Raw genomic sequence first — 20,338 nt, 5'->3', positions numbered from 1 at the left:
TTCCTAGTAGCCTGGCCCAGCTCGGTGATGCTGCTGGGGGAAGAAAGCTGTCAGCCCCAGCTGCAGAGGCAGGAGCCCCTTCTCTGTGTCATCCTGTTTGGAATCCGGGAGCACACTGCTATAGCAACTTGCCTAACTCACCCCACATGCCACGTGGAAAAAACCTCTGCCCACTGTACAGCGGCATCATCCAAGCCACAGGCTGGCCTCTCCTACGTTACAGGACGAGGCCGCCTGCCATCCACGAGGGCCCAGGCAGAAAGTGTCCGACGGAGTGGTGGGCTAGGCAGCTGGACCACAACAGGCTGGTTCCCTGCCTCAACTATTCGGTAGCACCTGTTTCGGGTTGTGGTACCTGAAATCCCGTCACCAGCTCCTTGTTCCTCTGGCTCAAGGCACAGCCCAGGGAGCGCGCAAATCCCTTTGGGCAGGACGCACGAAGCCGTCCTTACCGGTCAGTGCTGTTCAGCATGAATTAACTCATTAGGCTTAGAACTCAGAGCGGGTTCTGCCTAGGGGAATGGGAGCCAAGGCAGGGAAGGGAGGAGAGGAATGTCCAGCCTGGACCTGAGGATGAGCTGGAGAGGGAGTCAGAGTGTCCCAAAGCACCGGGAGTCGGGGGACAGATGGTAGAGTCTCACCTGGCCCTGAGCTGGGAGGCAAGTGAGGGACAGAGGCTCCCAGAGTATGAGGCACCCTGTGAGGACCACTTCTCAGCAAGCCAGCATCTTGACTGAGAAATCACTGTCTAGCTGAGGCTGAAGGAGGCAGCTGCCTCTCCTGGACCGGCGCCCCTGTGAGCACGGCCATTAGTGTACAGATCTCACCTTCCCTGAAGACAGCGAACGCCCAGCACCGCCTCTTCCTCCATCAGCATGACTTTGGACGAGCCACTTAACATCTCACGTGTCATCAGGCGACTGTGGTAGTGACTGCCTGCAGCCACGCGAGCCTGACTGAGATGTGCGGAAGTCCTTGACACGGTGCTGGTATCAACCAAATGGGGAGGGTGATCAATGAGCTGCTACTGTTTGTCGAGGGCTTGCTGGGTACCAGATGCTGTCCCAAGCACTCGCCGTGAATGAGCCACATACAGATAACCTGTGAAGTCATTATCCTGCCCATTTTACAGATGGGGAAATGAGGCCCACAAGGGCTTATTCAAGGTTACCCAAGTAGAAAAAGATCTGAATTGAGACAGTTGGGCTCCAAGACCACACCCGTGCTGACCATGAGTCCTACTCAGAAGACAAGCGGGTGGTCAAATAAGTGAGGGACAAAGGCGGGGCGTGTTTCACTAACTTCTTCCTCCAGATGGGATTTTATTCATCTTGTGAAGGCAGTAAGTACACAGTATGAGAACCCTTCATGGAATTTCTTGGGGGCTTATTTATTTTTGGTTTACAAGATGACCAACTTCAGTCTCTTCCCCGCCACCTTCCCCTCACTGGTAATAGACTTCTGGCCTTTCAACCAAGAATTTGTACAGCTAGGGTTTACATGTTGGAGGGTGGGGACAGTCCCTGCCTGGACCACAGCTCCCTAGAGCATGCACTCCACACTGTGGGCATGTGGGTGACTTTGGAGCTCATAATTGTTTTGGGGAAAACAGTTCCAAATGGCTATGAATCCTTGGTGATAGCCCATGGAGTGCTCCGGGGGTAGTAGTGGCGTCAAGCTATGAGGGCCAGCAGAGATACCATTTTTGAAATGTGTTAGTGTATGTTCTTTTTTGTTTGTTTTGTTTTTCGTGGGGGGGGTGTGATTAGGTTTGTTTGTTTATTTATTTATTATTCAAATGGGAGTTGAACCCACGACCGCATGCCCTCTACCACTGAGCTGTACCCTTCCCTCTTCAGTGCATGCTTAAAGCTTGTTTTGCAGCAGACCCTCCCGGAGTCAACCAGAGGCTCTCACTGCCTGGGGAGGAGGAAGATGGATCCTTTCTCTTTGCAGTTTCAATCGAACAAGCTAGCTAATATCTGGAGGCCAACAATTTCCAAAGTCAGGCATTAAGGAGAGAAAAAAGGGCTTTCTGAATTCTCCAAACTTCTCTCTATATAGCAAGAGTCAAGCTAGGGCAGCTCGGAACATAGTTTTGTCCTAAGTAATGAGGGGAGAGGATGGAAGGGGAGTTCCCTGCTGCTGGAGGAAGCTTCCACTAGAGGAGAAGAAAGAGGTTCAGAGAGGGTAGAACTAAGGTGAGCTGCTGTCTGAGTTCCGCAGGGGCCCACAGCCCCATGTGGATGGCTGGGCACAGTGAGGATGGCAAGGAGACAGACATCCCATCTCGGGGGATGGGGGGAGACAAGCCAGGCAGAGATGGGGGCACGGTGAATAAGAAGAGGGTCATACTCAACTCCCATCTCTTTAGGGCCCCCAGGGCCTGCCTGCGGAAGGGTCCAGAAGCTTCTCTGCTGAAGGCAGCTGAGAGGCTTGGCTGACAAACTCCCAGCCGGTTGGGCACTGGGGAGGCAAAGTTTATTGCCTTCTCTGCTCTTGCCAAGCTGGAGAGCAGGCATTGGATCCTTTTCGTCTTCGCACACCCATGGTGCCTAGTACTAGGCCTTTTCCAAACAAGGTCTCTCTGCTGACTAAGACCCCAGCCCCATGGACACACAGAGACCATGATGACAGTATGGCTCTGCTCCTCTCCAATAGGATCATGCTGACTTCAAGGCAGCCTCAGGGCAAAAACCCCCTGAGTTCCCATTATGATCAAGACTTCGGGCCAGGCCTCTGGGAGGAGGGGCTCTGATACCTACGTCTCCTCCGAGGCGCCAGTGCCTCAAGACCTCCTCTAGACTCTTCTTATGGATTCGAGTTTGAAAGTTACATCTCTGTGTATCCTCAGACCCCTCACCAAGCGGCCAGCACCTTGAGCACTGCTGAGGATGACGGAGGAGAAAAGACAACCTCCTAAATGTTTGATGTGTGCCTGCAACTCTCCAAGCACTTTACATGCATTATACACCTTGGGGAAACGCTAAGTTCTCTCATTATCATCCCTGTTTGCAGGTGAGAAAACAGAAGCACAGAGCTGGTTAATAACTTGCCGAGGGAACAGAGTCCCAGGGAACAGAAGTCAGACCCAGCACAGGCAGTGAGGCTCCAGGACCTTCACCCCCAAACTGTGTCTTATCTCCCCGTGTGTCTTTGTGTCGCCTGTCAGGTAACAGGTGCTCAGCAAAGACTGAGTCCTTAAGGAACCGTCAGCTCATGAGCACTTACTAGAGGGTTTTGAGAGGAAAGCTGATTGATGGACCGGCTCCCTCTGAACATCGGCTATACAAGTCTCTGGACTTTCTACTTTTTCCTGGCTTTCTTGATAGTTTTGCTCACCTCATCACCCTGCCCAGCCTGCAGCAGAAGCTCTGCAAAGACTGTGGCTCAATGAGGACTCAGCCCCAAGTTGGCCTGTGACGGGGCCCCTGCCCAGCCACACTGTGCCGTCGCAGCTTCCTGGTGATCCTCACATGGACTCCATGTGAGGCACAAATGAGAGGCCAACATCAACCCTGCTCTGGAGCCAGGGGAGTGGACCCAATGACCTCTGTGACCCTTATAATCTTCAGAGTCCCTACTGACCAGAGTCAACTTTGTGGTTTTAAAATATGCAACTTTTTGTTCTTTAATTCCAGGAAATAACACTAATGTATAAACAGCTCCACTTTAAGGCCTATCCACACTTTATACACTCCTTCAAGGCCCAGTTCAAACAGTACCTCCTCCTCCAGGAAGCCTCCCTTGCTTATTGAAGCAGAGCTGACCACAGCCCTCAGCTTCTCCATGACATTCACCACTCCCCTAGCACTTCTATTTAGCCTCCCTGGTCTTGCCTCTTCCTCAGCTACAGGCAGGGCTCAGACTGCGTATGCACTTGGGCCCCACCCCCAGCTCCCTGCAAGCAGACGTCGTTCCAACATTGATTGATATGTTTAATGAATGCCATATTTCAAGAACCCAGACTGACCAGACATAACTCAGGAGTGGTTTTCTCCATGTAAAGGGAGCTCTCAGTCACAAACCCTGTCCCTGTCTCTCACCCCTCTCCCCTACCCCTATCCACCCTGCTTTATCATTATCAACCACCGATTCAGCCCTACTGTGCTTCAAGCCCTGTGTTAAGAACTTTCCATACAGCGCCAGCCTCACTGAATCACACTGACAACTTTATGGTCTCAGAATATGTGTCTCCATTCACAGAGGAGGAAGCTTGTTGGAAAGACTGCATAACCTGCCCAGGGTGGAACAGCTTAGTGGGCAGCAGAACCAGAATGGGAAGCCAGGTCTGGTTTCAAAGCCTCTGCTCCTAGCTTCCTGAGGTCGGACTGTCTCCAGCCCCTAAAGCAGCCACTCCAACTCAGGTTCTGGTAGGTCCACATATCTGGAGTCACACAGGACTGCATTCCCTGTGGCTGGGTCTCCCCTTGATCTGAAGACCGCTCCTGAAGTTGTCCTTCCTCCGGCCTAAATGACCTAGAGTGGGTTCACCTCTTTTAGCAGCTGGTTTCCAGATACTTTCTGGCCTGGTCACAGGTCTTCCCCTGCCTTCCTGAACTTAAGCATCAATGTTTGTTTTCAGCTGTGACTCTAGGATCTGAACTGAACCCTCCAGCAGAGGCCCTTTCGACGACAGGTCCTGCTAGAAGCTCCGCTATGGACCGACGGGGCGGGGGGACTGCTTGTTTCCGTGGTACCCCGGGGCTGGAGTGAGCGAACGTGGGCTGGGGGACCTTCACCTGTGCTCCGTGAGGGCGCCTCTCCCCCCCCCGCCACCTCATCTGACCCCTGCTATCGGCCCCAGCCCAGACCTGGAGCCCACGCGGAAGGGGACGTGAGGCCCGGAGGCCAGTCCCTGAGGCGCTGCCCGCCCCACTCGGCGGTCCGCCCCTGACCCCGGGGCACCTGGCCTCGCCGAGGAGGGGTCCAGCAAGCTTTTGCGACCCGTAGAACGGCGCTGCTGGCCGCCGTCCCCGCGGGATGCCAGGTGTGGGCAATTCCGGGCCGGGTGTCCCGGTGCGGAAAGCCCGGGGATGGCCTCTCGCTCCCGGTGGCGCCTCCCCAGCCCGGGGTCCACGCCGCGCCCGACACCTGGAGCGCATTAGGCGGCGGCGAGCGTCTCGGCGGCGGCGGCGGCGTCCCCCGCATTACTGGAAGAGCGCACGACTCCGAGGGCGGGCGGGGGTGGGGTGGGGGTGCCCTGTCCCCACCTCGAGGGTCAGGTAAGGTTTCCGCGGGCCCTGGACTGCCGGGCTGCGCCCCGCGCCCTTGGCCCGGCAGGCGACGACGGCTCGCCACAGCCTGGCCGCGACCGCCCCAGCTCCTCTCCCCCCCAGCCGGAGGGACTCTGGGTGGCTTTCGGTGGACGGTCCCCCCCGCACGCACCCCCGGGAGCCGCCGCAGCCGGCCCTCCACACTTAAGGGTGCTCCCTCAGCGCGCCCCGTCCCCTCCCCGCCTCCCGGGACCCAAGTGCTCCCCGCGGCGGCGCGGGGAGCCCTGCGTGGCCCTCGGAGGTCCCCAGGGCGTCCTGCGAGGCCACCCGGCCTCGCCGCTGTTCAGCGGGAGCCGCTTCAGCTCCTCCCACACACACCGAAGTCCCGGCTCCGAGCCGCCTCGCGCGTCCCCCTCTTGCGCCGAACTCGGCGGAGCCGGTCGACTGCGGCTAGTTCCGGGGGGACCCACGTTCCCCAGAGCCGCCGAGGTCCGACCCTGGGAGCGCATCGCGTCCGGCTCCGGCAGCCGGATCCGAGGCCTCGGCGGGCCAGGGAGGGGCTCCCGGAGGCCAGGGGGTCCTGGGGACAAGTACCTGGCCACAGGCTGAGGGTCCAAGCCACCAGGAGACCCCTGGGCAGGTCCATGGCCCGCGGCGCGACGGCGGCGACCCGGTGCGGAGCGGCGACAGGGGGCGGCGAGCCAGAGCGGCAGCCTCTGCGCGGCGCCCGGAGCCTGCACTGCGCGCGGCGCCCTGACAGCCCGGCTCCCTCAGAGGAAGTGGGAGGGCTCGAGCGGCGGGGAGGGGCGCCTGGACGCCGCGAGGCTCCGGCCGCGGTCCCGTCTCGGCCCCTCTGCCACCTGGGCAGGCGGCGGGCTGCGGCCTCGACGCCTCTCCACAGCCCCCCGGCCCCCGCTCCACCTCTGCCCCAGGAGAAAACCTCGGAGAGCCGCTCCCGGGAACCGCCTCACCCCGCCCCCTCCGCCAAATTCGGAGTGGCTTGTATTCTAATTTCCCAGAGGAAAGAGCTTCAGAAAGCTCAGAGAGGTGCCTCAGGTGACCGAGGGACACCGGCCCTGACTCGGGTCTTCCTTGGCCAGGAGGAGTGGGTGTCCCTCCCAGGTCCATTCCCCTGCTTTCCTGCACCCTGGGGCTTGGAATGTAAAGGCCACAGTGCTTCTCCTGAGCCTGGAATAAATGCAGATGCCCCTCCACTTCCACTGTGTCCACCCCTCACACCTGAGGCATTGGAGCATCCAGACGGACCCTGTGTCCACTGCTGCCACAGCAGTGAAGCTCTTTTTTGGAGCTGAGCCACCTTCCTTCCCAGCTCTTCTAACCGCTGACAATTAAATTCAATGCACATTTGCTGCACAGGCTTTAAATCAGGCCCTGGACCACAATCTGTGGGTGTGGAGGCTGGCCCTTCTAGCGAGGGAGAAAGCCGAGGCAGAGGACAGGATGGTCAGTGTGGGGAACACTAGGGCAGCGGTCCCCACCTCCTTCTCAGGAAAACCTCCCCTCAACACCCTCCGCCGTCCTCACCAGGTCCCCAGACACACACTCATTCTCTCATTTGCTCATTGTACTTAGTAGAGAAACTAGACATTAATTAGCGTAATCACCTAATTAACTTTTCTCTCCTTCCCGAGACTGAAAGCACCATGGGGCTGGAAATCTCTACTGGGTTCACAACAGAGCACCGAGCCCCCAGCCCCCCGGGAACCCAGGGAGCGGGTGGGCAGAGGACGGCAAGTGGTGGTGGGAGTACGAGGGTGGAGTTTTCTGTCTGGGACGAACTGGAGGGTTTCCCAGAGGTGGTGAAGTTCAGGCTGGGTCCTGGAGGGTGAGGTGGGTTTTGAGAAGGTTCAATCAGGTATAGTAGTGGGCATTGTGCCTCCGTTCCCAATGCCGCCCTCCTCTTGCTGGCTGCCCTGGTTTTTATTCCGGTGTCTTCTCCTCTCCCAGTCAGCCAGAGTCTTTGGAGGAAGCTGGTTCTGTCTCTGGGATTTGTGTGTGTGTGTGTGTGTGCGCGCGCGCGCTGGGGGAGGCCTGTGGTTTAGGCTGAAATGAATCAGTGTTGCCATCCCCTGGCCATAGTTTGAGAAAGGGCAACATGACAAAAAGGAAGAAAGTTTTCTGGGAAATAAGCACTCTTGTTCTTCTAAAAGAGCCCCTAGAATTTAACTAACTAACTCTGTCCTCCCCTCTCCTATCCCCACGTCCCCTCCCTGGCTGGGACAAAGACTCCTGTAGGCCCGGAATTTGATGGGGGTGGGGGTGGGGAAGGAAGACATGGCCTTGGGATGAGGTAGATGCTGGATGACAGACAGAGGAACCAAGTCCAGGAGGCTCTTGTTGGTTCCCCGAATCAAGCCACCCTCTCATCTCTTCCCCTGAAGACTTTCCAGTTATGTGACCAATGAGTCCCCTTTGTTGTTTAAGCAGGTTTGAGTCAGGATGCTTTGACCTTAGAACATCCTAACTGATAACAGGTATCCAGTGGGCAGCAAACCACTTCCCTGCCTCACACAACTTCGCATTTTCCCCGAGTGTTCTCAGATTCCAGGTGCATGGGAGTTGCCTGGAGCACTTGTGGAGAAGCTTCCTGGAGATCAGGGAGGCCTGATGGGCACCCGGGCCCTCTGCTGCAGAGGTGGGCTGAGGACCCCAGTCTGAGACTGCGCTGCTTGCTGAAGGGGCTCTCCGTGGTGGGCGTGCTGCTGTGGGTCTTCAGTTAACAATCCTGCCTTTCATTAACTCACACTGCCCTCATCAGGGGTATGTGGGTCCCAAATGCTCTGTGTGTCTTTGTGTAACCTGGGGGGGCAGGGAGGGGGAGGGGCGTGCCCTCACGTATTCTTTCAGCACGTACTTGAGTGCCTCCTGTGCCCCCGTGCTCTGCAAGTCACACAGGAGAAGCTGAGACATACCTCATCTGTATTGACGTGACCATCATTTATTATTTAATGATTATTGAACATTATTTAAATCACACAAGGTGGCAGCATGTGCGTGACAAACACGAGAGCCGGGTTCAGCCCGGGGAGGATCAGAGAACTGGATGAACGGCTTTGTGAGCGCTGGGATTTGTGTTGAATAATAACAATAACAAACATCCTTTTTATGTACATAGCATATGTATTTTTTAAATTGAGATGTAACTCACATACTATAATATTCACCATGTAACTCAGCAGTTTCTAGTGTATTCACATGGCTGTGCAAGTATTACGACTAATTTCAGAACGTTTTCATCAACCCAAAGAGAAACTAATCATCAGCAGCCACTTCCCTATGCTTTCTCTGTCGGTTTGTGCTTAGAAAAATGCAAACTCTTTTTTTTTTTTTAAGATAAACTTAAGTAAACTTACAGTTACTGGGAAGGCACATCTTCTGCCAGAAAATGATATAATAAATTCCAAAGCCAAAAAGAAAGAACAAAAAGGATGTAGAACCAGAAACTGACACAACATTGTAAACTGACTATGCCTCAATTTAAAAAACAAATTTTAAAAGATGTGGAGAAGCTACAAGATTGCCTTTGGTATCTGGGGTTTGAATGGCACTCGCCAATGTCCTGGGCCAGTAACGTGGCGATGGGGGGTGACTGCATCTGTCAAGTACACAGGGGCTGGAGGGCTTCCCTGGGTTTCTGTTTGTCACGCCGGGCCTCATCCCTGCCAACGAAGTGAAGGACGTCAGCTTTGAGCAAGTGTGTCTGCACCAGCAGCCTGCATCTGCCTCAGGCACTTTCCACTTGAAGCAGCAAGTCTGATCCCAGACATCTTCCACAGGCCGTGCCTGAGCCCGCTTCCCGTCTCCAAGGGTCAGTGGCTGGGATTTCTACCAGGATCGAGCCCTGGATCCGACCTATACCGAATCCAGGAAGTTATTTTCTGATCTCCGTTTCTCAAGCCACAAGAATGTACAGCACTCGCAGTAAAATATCAAAGGGCAGGAGTGTGGCCACAGCACAGACAGACACGCAGGATGGATCACGAAACATCCTTTTGAAGAAAACGTATGTCAGAGAGTATGAGAGAGCACAAACTGCCTTCAGAGTCTTGGGGTGGCAGACAGGGTGCCAGCTGAGCGGCCATTTCTGGTGAAGTCAGAAGAGCTAAACCCTCGACGCTGCACCAGACTGGAGGGGCCACGTCAGAGACTAGCAGCCCAGCAGCAGCTTCAGCGGAGCCTCCAGCGGAGCCCTTGGTGCGGGCCAGGTGCCTCCCCCAGCGTTTCCTCCAGGCACCAGCGCAGCCCAGGTGCTGGTCCCGGACCTTCACCCTGGCCCTGGCTGGGCTGAGGTGTCAGGGAGAGGCCATGAGACTTGGGGTACGGATGGAGTACACAGGGGTAAAGATGGGTTCCTGGGGGCTCTCAGGAAGCAGAGTCATGACAGGAAACCAAGACTGGCAGCAGAGAAAGGAATTCCCACAGCGCACGGACCAGGGGCAAGGGATCAGACATTGAGCCGATCGGTGTTCCACTGAGCGCCATGCTAGGGATGGAGTGACGGACCAGATGAGGTTCTTGCCTCCCCACGGAGCTCCTGATCTAGGGGAGGAGACAAACACATACAATAATCATCAGCAACCGCTCACTGCCCACTTACTGCCTTGGACATTTATCATTTCATCCTCATGACAATCTGACAAAGCGCTACAATTACTCCCTGCCTTTTACAGAGGAAGAACGCGAGGCTCAGAGAGGTGATGTCCCGGACTTGTGAAAGGCAGACCTGGGAGCTGAACCTCGTCTTGCCTGATCCCAGACTCCCAGCTCCTAGCCCCTCGGCGTCACTGGCTTTCAGTGCTGGGTGGTGGATGCTACTGTGACACGTGTTACAACAGGAGTGTGACCAAGTGTCGGGGGGCACGGAGGAGGGTCAGAGAAGGAAGTAACTTCCTCACATCTGTCCAGGCACCTGGAGTGTCTGGGATGCTAGAGATTCTGCCATTTGAATTTCTGGCTCCAGGTACACTCACTGAAAGAGAAAATTCCCCTTGGGAAGTAGATTAACCTACTAGCTAAAACCAGTCATGTGCCTGCAGTATGAAGTCACCATGTCTCCCTCTTCCCCAGGGTCCCTGAACAGAGTAGGAGCTTTCACAGGGACGAGAAGGAGAAAGGAACGTGATTGTGCAGGGAGTCAGGGCACCAGCTTTCCTGCTGCTGGAGAGCCCAGGAGGAGAAAGAGGATGCTCAGAGAGGCAGCAGAGAGGCTGATAAAAACGAGCGCATTCTGTCTCCCACCTCAGCGGGGAGCCCGTTCTAGCCTCTGGGAGGACGTCCTCAGCCTGGAAAGCACGCAGGGGCTTCTGGACATCACGAGTTGCATAACTGCTCTTGGAAGTCGAGGAGGAGAGATAGGGGATCACAGCCCAAGACACACCGTAAAAACACCCTTGACAATGTGATCACTGATGAAACCCGCTGTCTAACCTCCATCTCCAGCCAGTCTCGCTCAACCCAGGGACTAGAATTTTAAGAGGATGCTACCTCCCTCTCCCTCCTCTTCTGCCACAGGCTGGAGGGACTGGCCTTGTCCCTGTGATCAAATGTCTGCCAGGCTGGGGCAGCCACCAGTGGCTGGTGTAGGCTTCTTTCTGCAAAGAGAACGACCTCCTGCTTTGCCAGGGGCACGGTCCCCAGGCTGCCCCAGCTGCTGCTGCTTGTCCTCAGCATGTACCAGAAGGCCAGGGTGGGCTGGGATGGAGAGACAGGTATGGTGAGTGTGGATGTTTTAGCTGATATTTGGATAACAAATATGAGCAAAAATGTGAGCATTTTTTTTTCTCTGCTGAGCATTAATGAGAAAAATGTGGATCCAAGTGCTGGGCTGAAGGCCTTTTAAGAACTTCCACCTCAGTGAAGGCCCCAAGTTAAGCGTTATGCAGAGGATCACTGCAAGGGAAATGGAGACAGCAGCTTCAGGACAGGCTCTGCAAACAGCTGGTGGCCCCAGAAGTTGCTCATGAGCCTGGGTGGTAGGGAGTGAGGCGGTTAAACACATGGGCCCTGGGCTCAGGGAGAACTGACAATCCTGACCTGGCCCTTCATCAGCTGGGTGACTTGCTACTTGCAACCAATTCACCACCTATAAAATGAAAATGGTCGAACAAGCTCCTGCAGACCCCTTACCAAGTGCCAGACACACTTGCAAGCACTTGACATGTATTAACTCACTGAAGCCTCACAGCAGCTCTGTGAAGTTGCTGCCCTCATCGTTCCCATTGGACAGATGAGGAAACCAAGGCAGAAAGGAGGAAGGGTCATAACTTGCTCAAGGACACTTGCAGGTAATCTGGTGGCAGCACCCTGGACCACTCTGCTCCTGGGGTTGCTGGAGGAGTGGGTAGAATGCAGCCTAGAAAGGGCTTGGCACAGCCCTGCCACACTGAAGCTCTCAATAAGTGTCAGCTTCTATTATTAACAACACACAAAATGGCATAAACAGAGTAGTTGAGCTATCCACACCATTTGAGATTCTTAACAATGCCTGACATTTGTTTAGCCCTGTATATAATTCAATGAACTTTCCCAGTTATGTCCCCTGCAACCCTCCCTGACACCCTGGGAGAGCAGTGGGGCAATTCAGCGTGGCGTGACTGCTGGATGAGTGAGGACACAGCAGCCCGAAGGTCAGTGACTTGCACAAGGTCCCACCCCAGCTCTGTGCTCATACATCCTTCAGCAAGCCTGAACCGATGTCCCAGGGCCTGAACTCCTGAATTCCATCCCCGGTGGGCTGAGAAACATGCCGAAGAACCATCAGCCTGAGACCTTTTATCAACTTTAATTTGGATTCTATTTACTCAAACACTTTTTACCCAACCGTATAAGCTGTGACACAACCACCACCACCTATTAATTTATACTCTGTCTTTTTTATAATAAGGACTGAAGAGATTACAGTAAAAGTAGGTATGACAAACCCATAAAATCATCAAAAAATAAACATAGAAGACCAAGAGTCAAGCAATAGAGCTAATACTTGTACAGCATTTTCCAGCTTATAAACGTGTGGCCGCATTCCAGCCTCCCCACAGCTCACTACCAGACAGCACCGCTCCCAGACCGCGCCGTGAAACTGGGGCTCCGCAGGACCACTGAAGAGGGGGTCACGTGACTGCACGCCAGCCTCCCGCGTGGAGACCTGCGTGTGTCTTCGTCAGCTACTGAAAGGTCAGTGTTAACGTCTCCCACCACGTTTCAGTGAGCCTCTAGAGCTGGAATGCTTGGTTTCAGATCTGACTCTTAGTAATTCGGCGACTTTGGGCAAATTACTTAAGCACCTGGTGTTTCTGAATTCTCACCTACAAAGTGAGAATATCTACCTCATGCAGCTTCTGTGAGGATTAAATGAGCTAACACATGTGGTGTTTGGAAAAGTTCCTGGCACATAGTAAGTGCTATTTCTTCTTATAAAAATAAAAACAAAAATAATCTCCCACGAAGGCTGTAGAAGCCTGTGTCCCTCCGTGCAGTTCTGTCACTGTCTGCTTTATCAGGTTTGAGGCTGCGTCATCAGCTGCACGCCCGTTTAGAACTGTCGTATCTCCCTAGAGACGTGGGCCTTTGCCTTCAGGACTGCTTTCTGCCTTAATGTCTACTTTGTCTGCTATTAACATAGTTGCAGACTTTCTTTGGGCTAGTGTTTGCATGGAATACCATTTTCCATTCTTTTGCTTTCAACCCATCTGTATCTTGGTGTTTTAGACCCATCTCACGTCGGCAGTATTTAGCTGTTTTTAAGGTTAATAAGCTAAACCGGTTTTAATTGGAGCACTTGGTCCATTTACATCTAATTTAACTGTCACTATGCTTGAGTTTGAATCTGCTGTCTTGGTATTTTCTGTTTGTCCCTTCTGATTTATGTTCCTTTTCTTTTTTCCTTCTTGCTTTCTTTTGCATAGGTTATTTGTATTTATTCTAGTTCCCCCTCCATTAGGCGGGAAGTAATATAGTCATTTGCCATTTGTTAATGATTCCAGAGAGACTCCAGCATGCATCTGTGATTCAGGAAAGCCCAACATTGCAAAGTGCTTTTATCCCCTCCTCAACAGCACAGGGGCCTCGGAACATTTGCCCTGCAGCTGCTCTTCTCCTGACTTAGATGCATTTGATTTTGTTTATTTTAATTCTCTTTATATTTTAAACATCATGAGACTTCATTATTTTCTTACAGCCAGTCAGTATTTGGACTTATCCACATATTTACCATTTTTGTTGCTTTTCCCGTATCTTTGTCTTTCCATGTGGAATCATTTTCCTTCTGCCAGAAGAATCCCATTTAGTATTTCCTTTATGGATGGATTTTCTGGTGTCAAATTCTCTCAGTTCTTGTTTGCACGAAAATAACATGATTTCATTTTTATTCCTGCAGGACGTTCTCTCTGGGCTCGTAGTCTTTCTTCCATCACATTGAAATCATGACGCCACTGTCTTCTGACTCTTGTCGTGATGAGAAGTCAACTGTCAGTTTAACCATTACTTCTTTGACGGCTAAAATGTCTAATTTTCCTACAGCTGCCTGTAAGATTTTTCTTTTTCATTTTGGCTTTAAGAAGTTTTGCTATAATGCAGACTTTTTAAAATCTATCCTCCTGAGATTAATTTGGCTTCTTTTACCTATGGATTTAGTCATCAGTGTGGGGAAACAGCCATTACCTCTTCAAACAGTGTGTCCATCCCGTTTTCTCTCTCCTTTACCACTGGGGCCCCAGGAAGCATTTATTAGAATTTATCAGTGTGTCTCTTGTAGACTGAACGGTGTGGCCCCTCAAAATTCCTGTGTTGATGGCTTTATGAGGAGGAGTACTTGGGAGGTGAAACTGAAGCCCTCACCAGTGGGATTAGTGCCCTCGGAAAGGAGACCTCGGAGAGCCTTCTCACCCCTTCTGCCACGTGAGGCACAGCGAGAAGCGCCAGCTGTGAAGCAGGAAGTGGGTCCTCGCCAGACACCAGATCCGCTGGGGCCTTGATCTTGGGCTCCCCAGCTTCCAGAGCTGTGAGAAACAAGTGTTTGTTATTTAAGCCATCCAGTCTATGGTATTTAAAAAATTTTTAAAGTATAGTTGATTTACAATGTTATGTTAGTTTCTGGTGTACAGCAAAGTGATTCAGTTGTACATATACACACATACATTATTTTCATATTCCTTTCTGTTATAAATTATTACAAGATATTGAATATAGCCCCCTGTGCTGTACAGCAGGTCCTTGTTGTTTATGTATTTTTATATACAGTAGTATGTAGATAGTCTATAGTATTTAAAACATTTTTATTTTTTTGAGGGGGGAGGTAATTAGGTTTATTTATTTATTTTTATTTAATGGGGGTGCTGGGGATCAAACCCACGACCTTGTGCATGCTAGGCATGCATTCTACCACGAGCCATACCCTCCCCACTTACGGCACTTTTGTTATAGGAGCCTGAATGGACTAAGGTAGCATTCCTCATATCTTTTATCCTCTCTTTGCATTATTCCGTTATTTTTTTCCTTCCTGTGGTTCATTCTGGGTATCTTTCTGCCTCCTCTTTCAATTTACTCACTCTTTCCCTAGCTGACTCGAAACCTATTCTTTACGCTCTTACTTTTGGTTTTTTAATTTTTTTACTTTGAGAACTTCTATTTGTCTCTTTACAGTTCTCCGTTAAAAGGTTAAATCTTGTTTCTTATCTCCTTGAACGCCAGAAACATAGTTATTTTGAAGCCTGGGTTCGCTCAGCTGGAGTCATTACAGTCTGTTTCCATCCTGTGTCGCCTCTCCTGAGCCTCACAGCTGACGTCCTGTTTGCTCACAAGACTGGTTGTCTTTGATTGTGCGTAGGTCATTGTCCTTGAAAACTGTTTGTAAAAATAAATTGAGAGCTTCAAGTGTATCTTCCAAAAAGGATTATTTGCTTCTACCAGGCTCCCAAGGCCATTCAGATCACATGAGCATTGTTACTACTGTTAGTAATGTTTTGGGCTCGAGACTTTCTTGGATACCCGGATGTCTGGGAGCTGAGCTGCCGTCTGTGTGAGGGCTGGTCTCCTGGCAGTTCACCCTTACTCTTAGGGCATAGCTCTTCATGTATAAGGGTGTAAAAGTGTTAGATGTTAGCCACGATCCCCACTTTTGCAGACCCTGAACCACAACTCTTTTCCTGCCCACAAACACTGTAGAAAATGTTTCCCAGTTTCTCAGTTGCATCTTCTGGATTTGCAGATGCCTCAAATGCCGAGCTCCCCTTTCTGGGATTCCTTCCCCTTTCACACCTCAGTCCAGTCATTTTTTTTTTTTTTTTTTTTACTACCGTAATAGCTTTTCCATACTTTCAAGCTGATTTTTGGAAAATATTTTGTCCAGTTTTTTGAATTCTCTTCAGACAGAAAATTTGTCTACATTCCTCAAGCTGCCAATATTGGAAGTATAATCCAAAATATGACAAAATCATTTCCTCAAGATGACCTTTAATAATATCTCATAAAACTTAGTAAGAATTTTCTGATGAGCCTCCTAGAATTTCCTATTTAAAAGTAACTTCCCTGGAATGGTGACTTCATCGTCTTACCTAGGAGATTAGTTCAAATATTAGTTCAAATACTGAGTATTTGCTCTGTCCTGCTTAGGGCACTGATCTAGGCCCTGGAGATACAATGGTAAGCAGAGCAGACACCTTCCCTTCTCCCAAAGCTTAAGGCTGAGAGAGACAGAGAGAGAGACAGAGACAGAGAGAGATTGGAGCTGCACTCAAAGTGATGAGAGACTGAGAAGAAACCTGAGAACAATTGACCGAAACAGGAAGAGCCAGAGGATGCCAAGTACAAGAAGAATCACATCAGCCGTGATGCTTTGTCTGCAAGCAGTAGAAACCGGACCAACATGGGCTTAAGTAGCGACTGAGTGTATCATCCATCACAAAATACTAAGCCTAGAGGTGGAAGAATGTCAGACGGAGGCCATCACGACTCAGCCGCTCCCCTCCCTCTTCCCTCATCATCCTTAGGCTGGTACCAGGTGGCAGCTGAGGCTCCCTCTATCTCATCCAGCCCTGGAAACCTCCAGAGGAAACACAGGAAGCCCCTGAGCACTTCTCCTCATTTTCCATTGGGCAGAATTGGATCGCATGCCCTCTCCTACACCAGTCACTGGCAAAGGGAATAAAATGACCACAGTGGACAATACTAGTCATAACCTGTTCCTGGCTGGGAATGGGGCCCTCGTCCCTTGGCTCATGCATGGGAGAGGCCAGTTCCTCAACAAAATTGGGGTTCTGTTAGGAAGGAAGAAAGAAGGAACAGAATGGATGCTGGGCAGACAGCCCATAGTGTCCACCGCAGTGGGCTGAGAGTAAGGAGGTCACCACAACACAAGCCATTCATTCCACAGTTCCCCTGGAGTCTTTTATACGTGCATTCTAACCCATAAACCAACAGTAATGGCTAACATCATACAGTGTTCATATACATGAATTCATTTAGACCTTATGACAGCCTGATGAGGTGGGGCCTATGATAATCCTCATTTTACAACGGCAGAACTGAGTTACAGAGTGTTGAGGGCTATCTAAGGTTACAGGGTTAGTTGAACCTAGATTTAAACCCAGGTCATCTGTTTCCAAAACTAAAGATTTTACCCTCTTTGATAAAAACTGTCTCTAGCAACATAAATGGATATGATTATTCTCATTTTTCAGATGAGGAAACAGGTTTAGAAATGTGATGTTCATTCATCCACTTATCACTTGACAAAACCTTATTGAGTCCTTTTTTATTCCTGGTGCTCTGCTAGGTGCTGAGGATGTGGTTCTGAACAAGACACTGACCTTCATCCTGTGATACTTACAGACTAGTGGGATCATAATTATCAAATGCTCACTGTGAGCCATCTGGCACAAAAGTAAAGGCTGGAGGCTCTGGCATCAGATGCTAGGCTTAAAGTCCCAGCTTTGTGGCTCACTGGTTGTGTGATCTTTGCCAAGTTTCTGTTTTAATCACCTCCTCTTCACCCCATCATGAGGGAGAGATTACCGTCGGGGGGTTGTGGGGATAGGGGAACACACAATACCTGCCACGAGACAGATGAGATCAGCAGTTGTCTACTAGTCATCTTTGCTCACAGCCTGGGGAGGACACACCACCCCGGGCCAGACGGGGGTTCACTCAGGAGCAGACGAGCGCCTCTGCAGCAGGAGCTGCGGGAGCAGCTTGGGCGTATGGAGGATGTGATGGTTGTGTGAGTGACTCTGTGGGCTGGTGGGGAACTGGAACCTGCTTTTCAGGGATACACTGGAATTGCACATCTGACAGGAAGACTTGTTTGGCTGGAGAACCTCATCCGTGATAGCAGAGTGGAGAGTGGAGCTTGCTGCTTGGACACTTGAGGTCTTAAATTTCTCAGACACCAAGGTGGTACATAACATTGACCTTAATTTCAGGGCTTATGTCACTGTTTCTTAACCTTGTTGTACTTTTGTTTTTTCATCTGTAAAATAGGAACAATGGCGCTTAATTATTGGTTATTTGCGAGTTTTGAATGAGGCAATGTGGGTTAAGTACTAAACACAGGGACTGGCACGTGGCTAGTGCAGCCATTGCCAAGTGCCAGCATAAGGCCCTGTGGCTGGTCAACAGTGAGCTCAGATTCAAATATCCGCCTTTTGTTTCCAGATGCTGGGAGCTCTCCACGATGCTGACCTGAGATTGTGTTCTTCGGGTAAGTGCTGGTTTGCTTGTCCATTCATCCATCTAAACACACATGCGTCCATGCACTTATGTGTTCATTCATTCAACAGACACGTACTGAGTGTCACTGTGTCGCAGGGTGCTGGCACCATGAAGATGGCCTTTAGGTCGCAGTCTGACGGAGAAGGCAGTATGAGGTGAGGGCTGTTCCAGCACAGGAGGTCGGTGCCAAGGGCAAATCAAGGGAAGAACCCCAGGGGTGGGGGGTGGACCATAAAGACATTGGGAATATGCCCAAACCCACTGAAATATGTCCAGCTCCCTCCCCAACGACAGTTGGGGCTGACGACCCTGTGTTCCACCCTGGAGAGGAAATTCCTACTGGGGTTCCTGACGGACAATTGTCAGACTTTGAACAAACCAAGACTTTCCCTGAGGAAAAGGAGGCTGTAGCTGCCACACGCTGAGATGTGCTCCCAGGCGGGTCCCCTCGCTGGCCTTGGCTTCTTTGCTTGTAGAATGAGGGCACTGGGCTGGGCGGTCAGCAGGGTCCCTGAGCTCTGCCTGAGGGCATGTTTTTAGACATCATGTCTCATGAGATCCCTCCTCCCTGGAACCACTGCTATTCCCTGAGCTGGCTCCTATTTGCCCTCCCCAACCCCACACAAACGCTACACTATTCTTCTGGTCTGTACCACACCCTCCTCTGGGCAGGGACCGACTTCCTCAGATAATCGCTTCTAGGAGGAAAGTAACGAAGCAGCATCAACACGAACAACAGAGCCCAGCAAGGAGAAAAGGCTGTCGCTTGCCCCTTCATTGGTCTTTGGACATTGGCATGCTTCATTCATTTGGGAAGCTTGACTTTTGCCCAGAAGGGCTCTCGTCTTTAAATGAGACTGTGTCATGGCCTGGCAGCTCTGCCTTTCATTCCAGCCTTGGTGCACCACAGGATTTCAGAAAAGAGAGCCAACTCTGCAGTTTCCTCCAAATTCGCTTGCAGCCCAGAGATCTGGGAGGGGGCCTTCCAAGGCTGGCCGGGAAGATGGAAATCCAGCAGCATCGATACTTCCCAGGCTGGCCTGACCGCAGCCCTGTGGGCAGGCGGCCGGCAGGCAGCTGGCTGGCAGCTGGGGCAGGACCCAGAGAAGGAGGCAGGGAGTGTGCCTCCTCCTCGCACGGGGTGTGCAGGGGTGTGCAGGGAGCGCCTGGCGCCTCTCGATCCTATGTGTCCAAAGTCTGGCCGGTGTCAGGGCCTCACGGGGTGCTGCTGTGGGGCTCTCCCCCCGCCTGTGCTCTCTCCTCTCCCTGGTTCTCCTCACCACTGAGAGCACTCAGGTTCCTGGAAGTGGGGTGATTGAAACAGATTTCAAACTGTCCAGGCCGAAGAGTGTGGTCACTTGGGAGGTATGGGGGGGGGGCTTTCGCACTTGCCTACTGCTCCTGGGGCGTCAAGGGGAAAATCATGCAAGCCTGGCACTGCCACTGATAGGCTGTGTGACCTTGGGCCAATTGCTTTACCTCTCTGAGTCTGTTTTCCTTCTTTGCAAAAGGAGAGCATTGTATTAGAGTATCCAAACGGTCACTCAGGTCATAAAGTGCTATAAGGGGGTTAGGACCACGGCCTCTGGAATCAGACGGAGCCAGTCAGATTCCCAGCACCACTTACCCAGAGGACCTTGGGTGAGTGAGCTAACCCTTCTTCACTTCGGAGTCGGCTTGAGAATGGAACGGGCCACTGCAGCTAAGAGTGCGGCTCAGGGCTGGCTGCAGAGGAAGTGAGTGGCTACGAGCCCTCAAGGTGATGAAGGTGACGAGTCAGCAGGCTCAGCTCAGCCTCCTCTCTCCTTCTTGGGCAGAGACGGGAGAGTGTTCAGCAAGGTGTTCGGGAGTCAGGGTGAGGGAAAGGCGGGGGTGCGCAGGAGCACATAAATCTGCTGGGGAAACAGCAGGCTTGGAAGGACCCCTGGCCCTCCTTAACAACAACTCAGAGCCTTCTCCTGGCCACGCTGCCCAGCGGCCGCGGAAAACAATCCACCAGGCCAGACCAGGCCTGGCCCTGGGGGTCCTTCTGTGAGCGCTGCTGTCAGTGGACCCATTTCACAGCATCTGTGGCTGGGAGCTGGTTGCTTCTTCCTCGTCCTGAGAGTCCTCTTTTGCAAAGTGATGGAGACTGCTTTCTCCTGCAAGATGGTAAACTGGAGAATATGAATGACTATCAGGTGAAGTAATGGGCAATGCTATGCAAAGAAGAAAAAAAATTTTTAAACTGTAGCACTGAGCTGGCAGAAAGGTAAGAAATCACAGATGAGATGAAACCCCAAATCCTTGGATGTAAATTGGTGCCAAAGCTCTCTTTTGAACTGTGGGTTTCTGTAAAGATATGGGGATCTTGAGCTTCTGTTTCATGGTTTTACAGAAGCAAGGACTACAGAAAGCCT

General features: G+C 51.8%; 1 protein-coding gene and 1 long non-coding RNA gene across 2 annotated transcripts in view; both read right to left on the bottom strand.

The window, feature by feature from the left end:
• ITGA11 (integrin subunit alpha 11) overlaps positions 1-6,093 on the bottom strand; it is a 111,469-nt gene extending 105,376 nt beyond the window's left edge. Inside the window, exon 1 of the mRNA XM_064480790.1 lies at positions 5,811-6,093. Within this exon, the coding sequence (XP_064336860.1) occupies positions 5,811-5,862 (52 nt within the window). The 5' untranslated portion in view covers positions 5,863-6,093. The remainder of the gene's footprint in view (positions 1-5,810) is intronic.
• A 2,064-nt stretch (positions 6,094-8,157) lies between these two features.
• LOC135319546 (uncharacterized) lies at positions 8,158-20,079 on the bottom strand. The gene is made up of 2 exons (XR_010378223.1): positions 19,567-20,079; positions 8,158-9,776 (listed from the first exon to the last, which is right to left on the bottom strand). It is a non-coding gene; the product is annotated as an uncharacterized LOC135319546 (long non-coding RNA).
• Positions 20,080-20,338: the final 259 nt, after the last annotated feature.

The sequence above is a fragment of the Camelus dromedarius genome, chromosome 29 (genome assembly GCF_036321535.1).
Source record: "Camelus dromedarius isolate mCamDro1 chromosome 29, mCamDro1.pat, whole genome shotgun sequence".
NCBI classification, from domain to species: domain Eukaryota; kingdom Metazoa; phylum Chordata; class Mammalia; order Artiodactyla; family Camelidae; genus Camelus; species Camelus dromedarius.
Note: the sequence above shows the minus strand (reverse complement) of the source record. Positions and strands in the feature narration are given on the sequence as shown.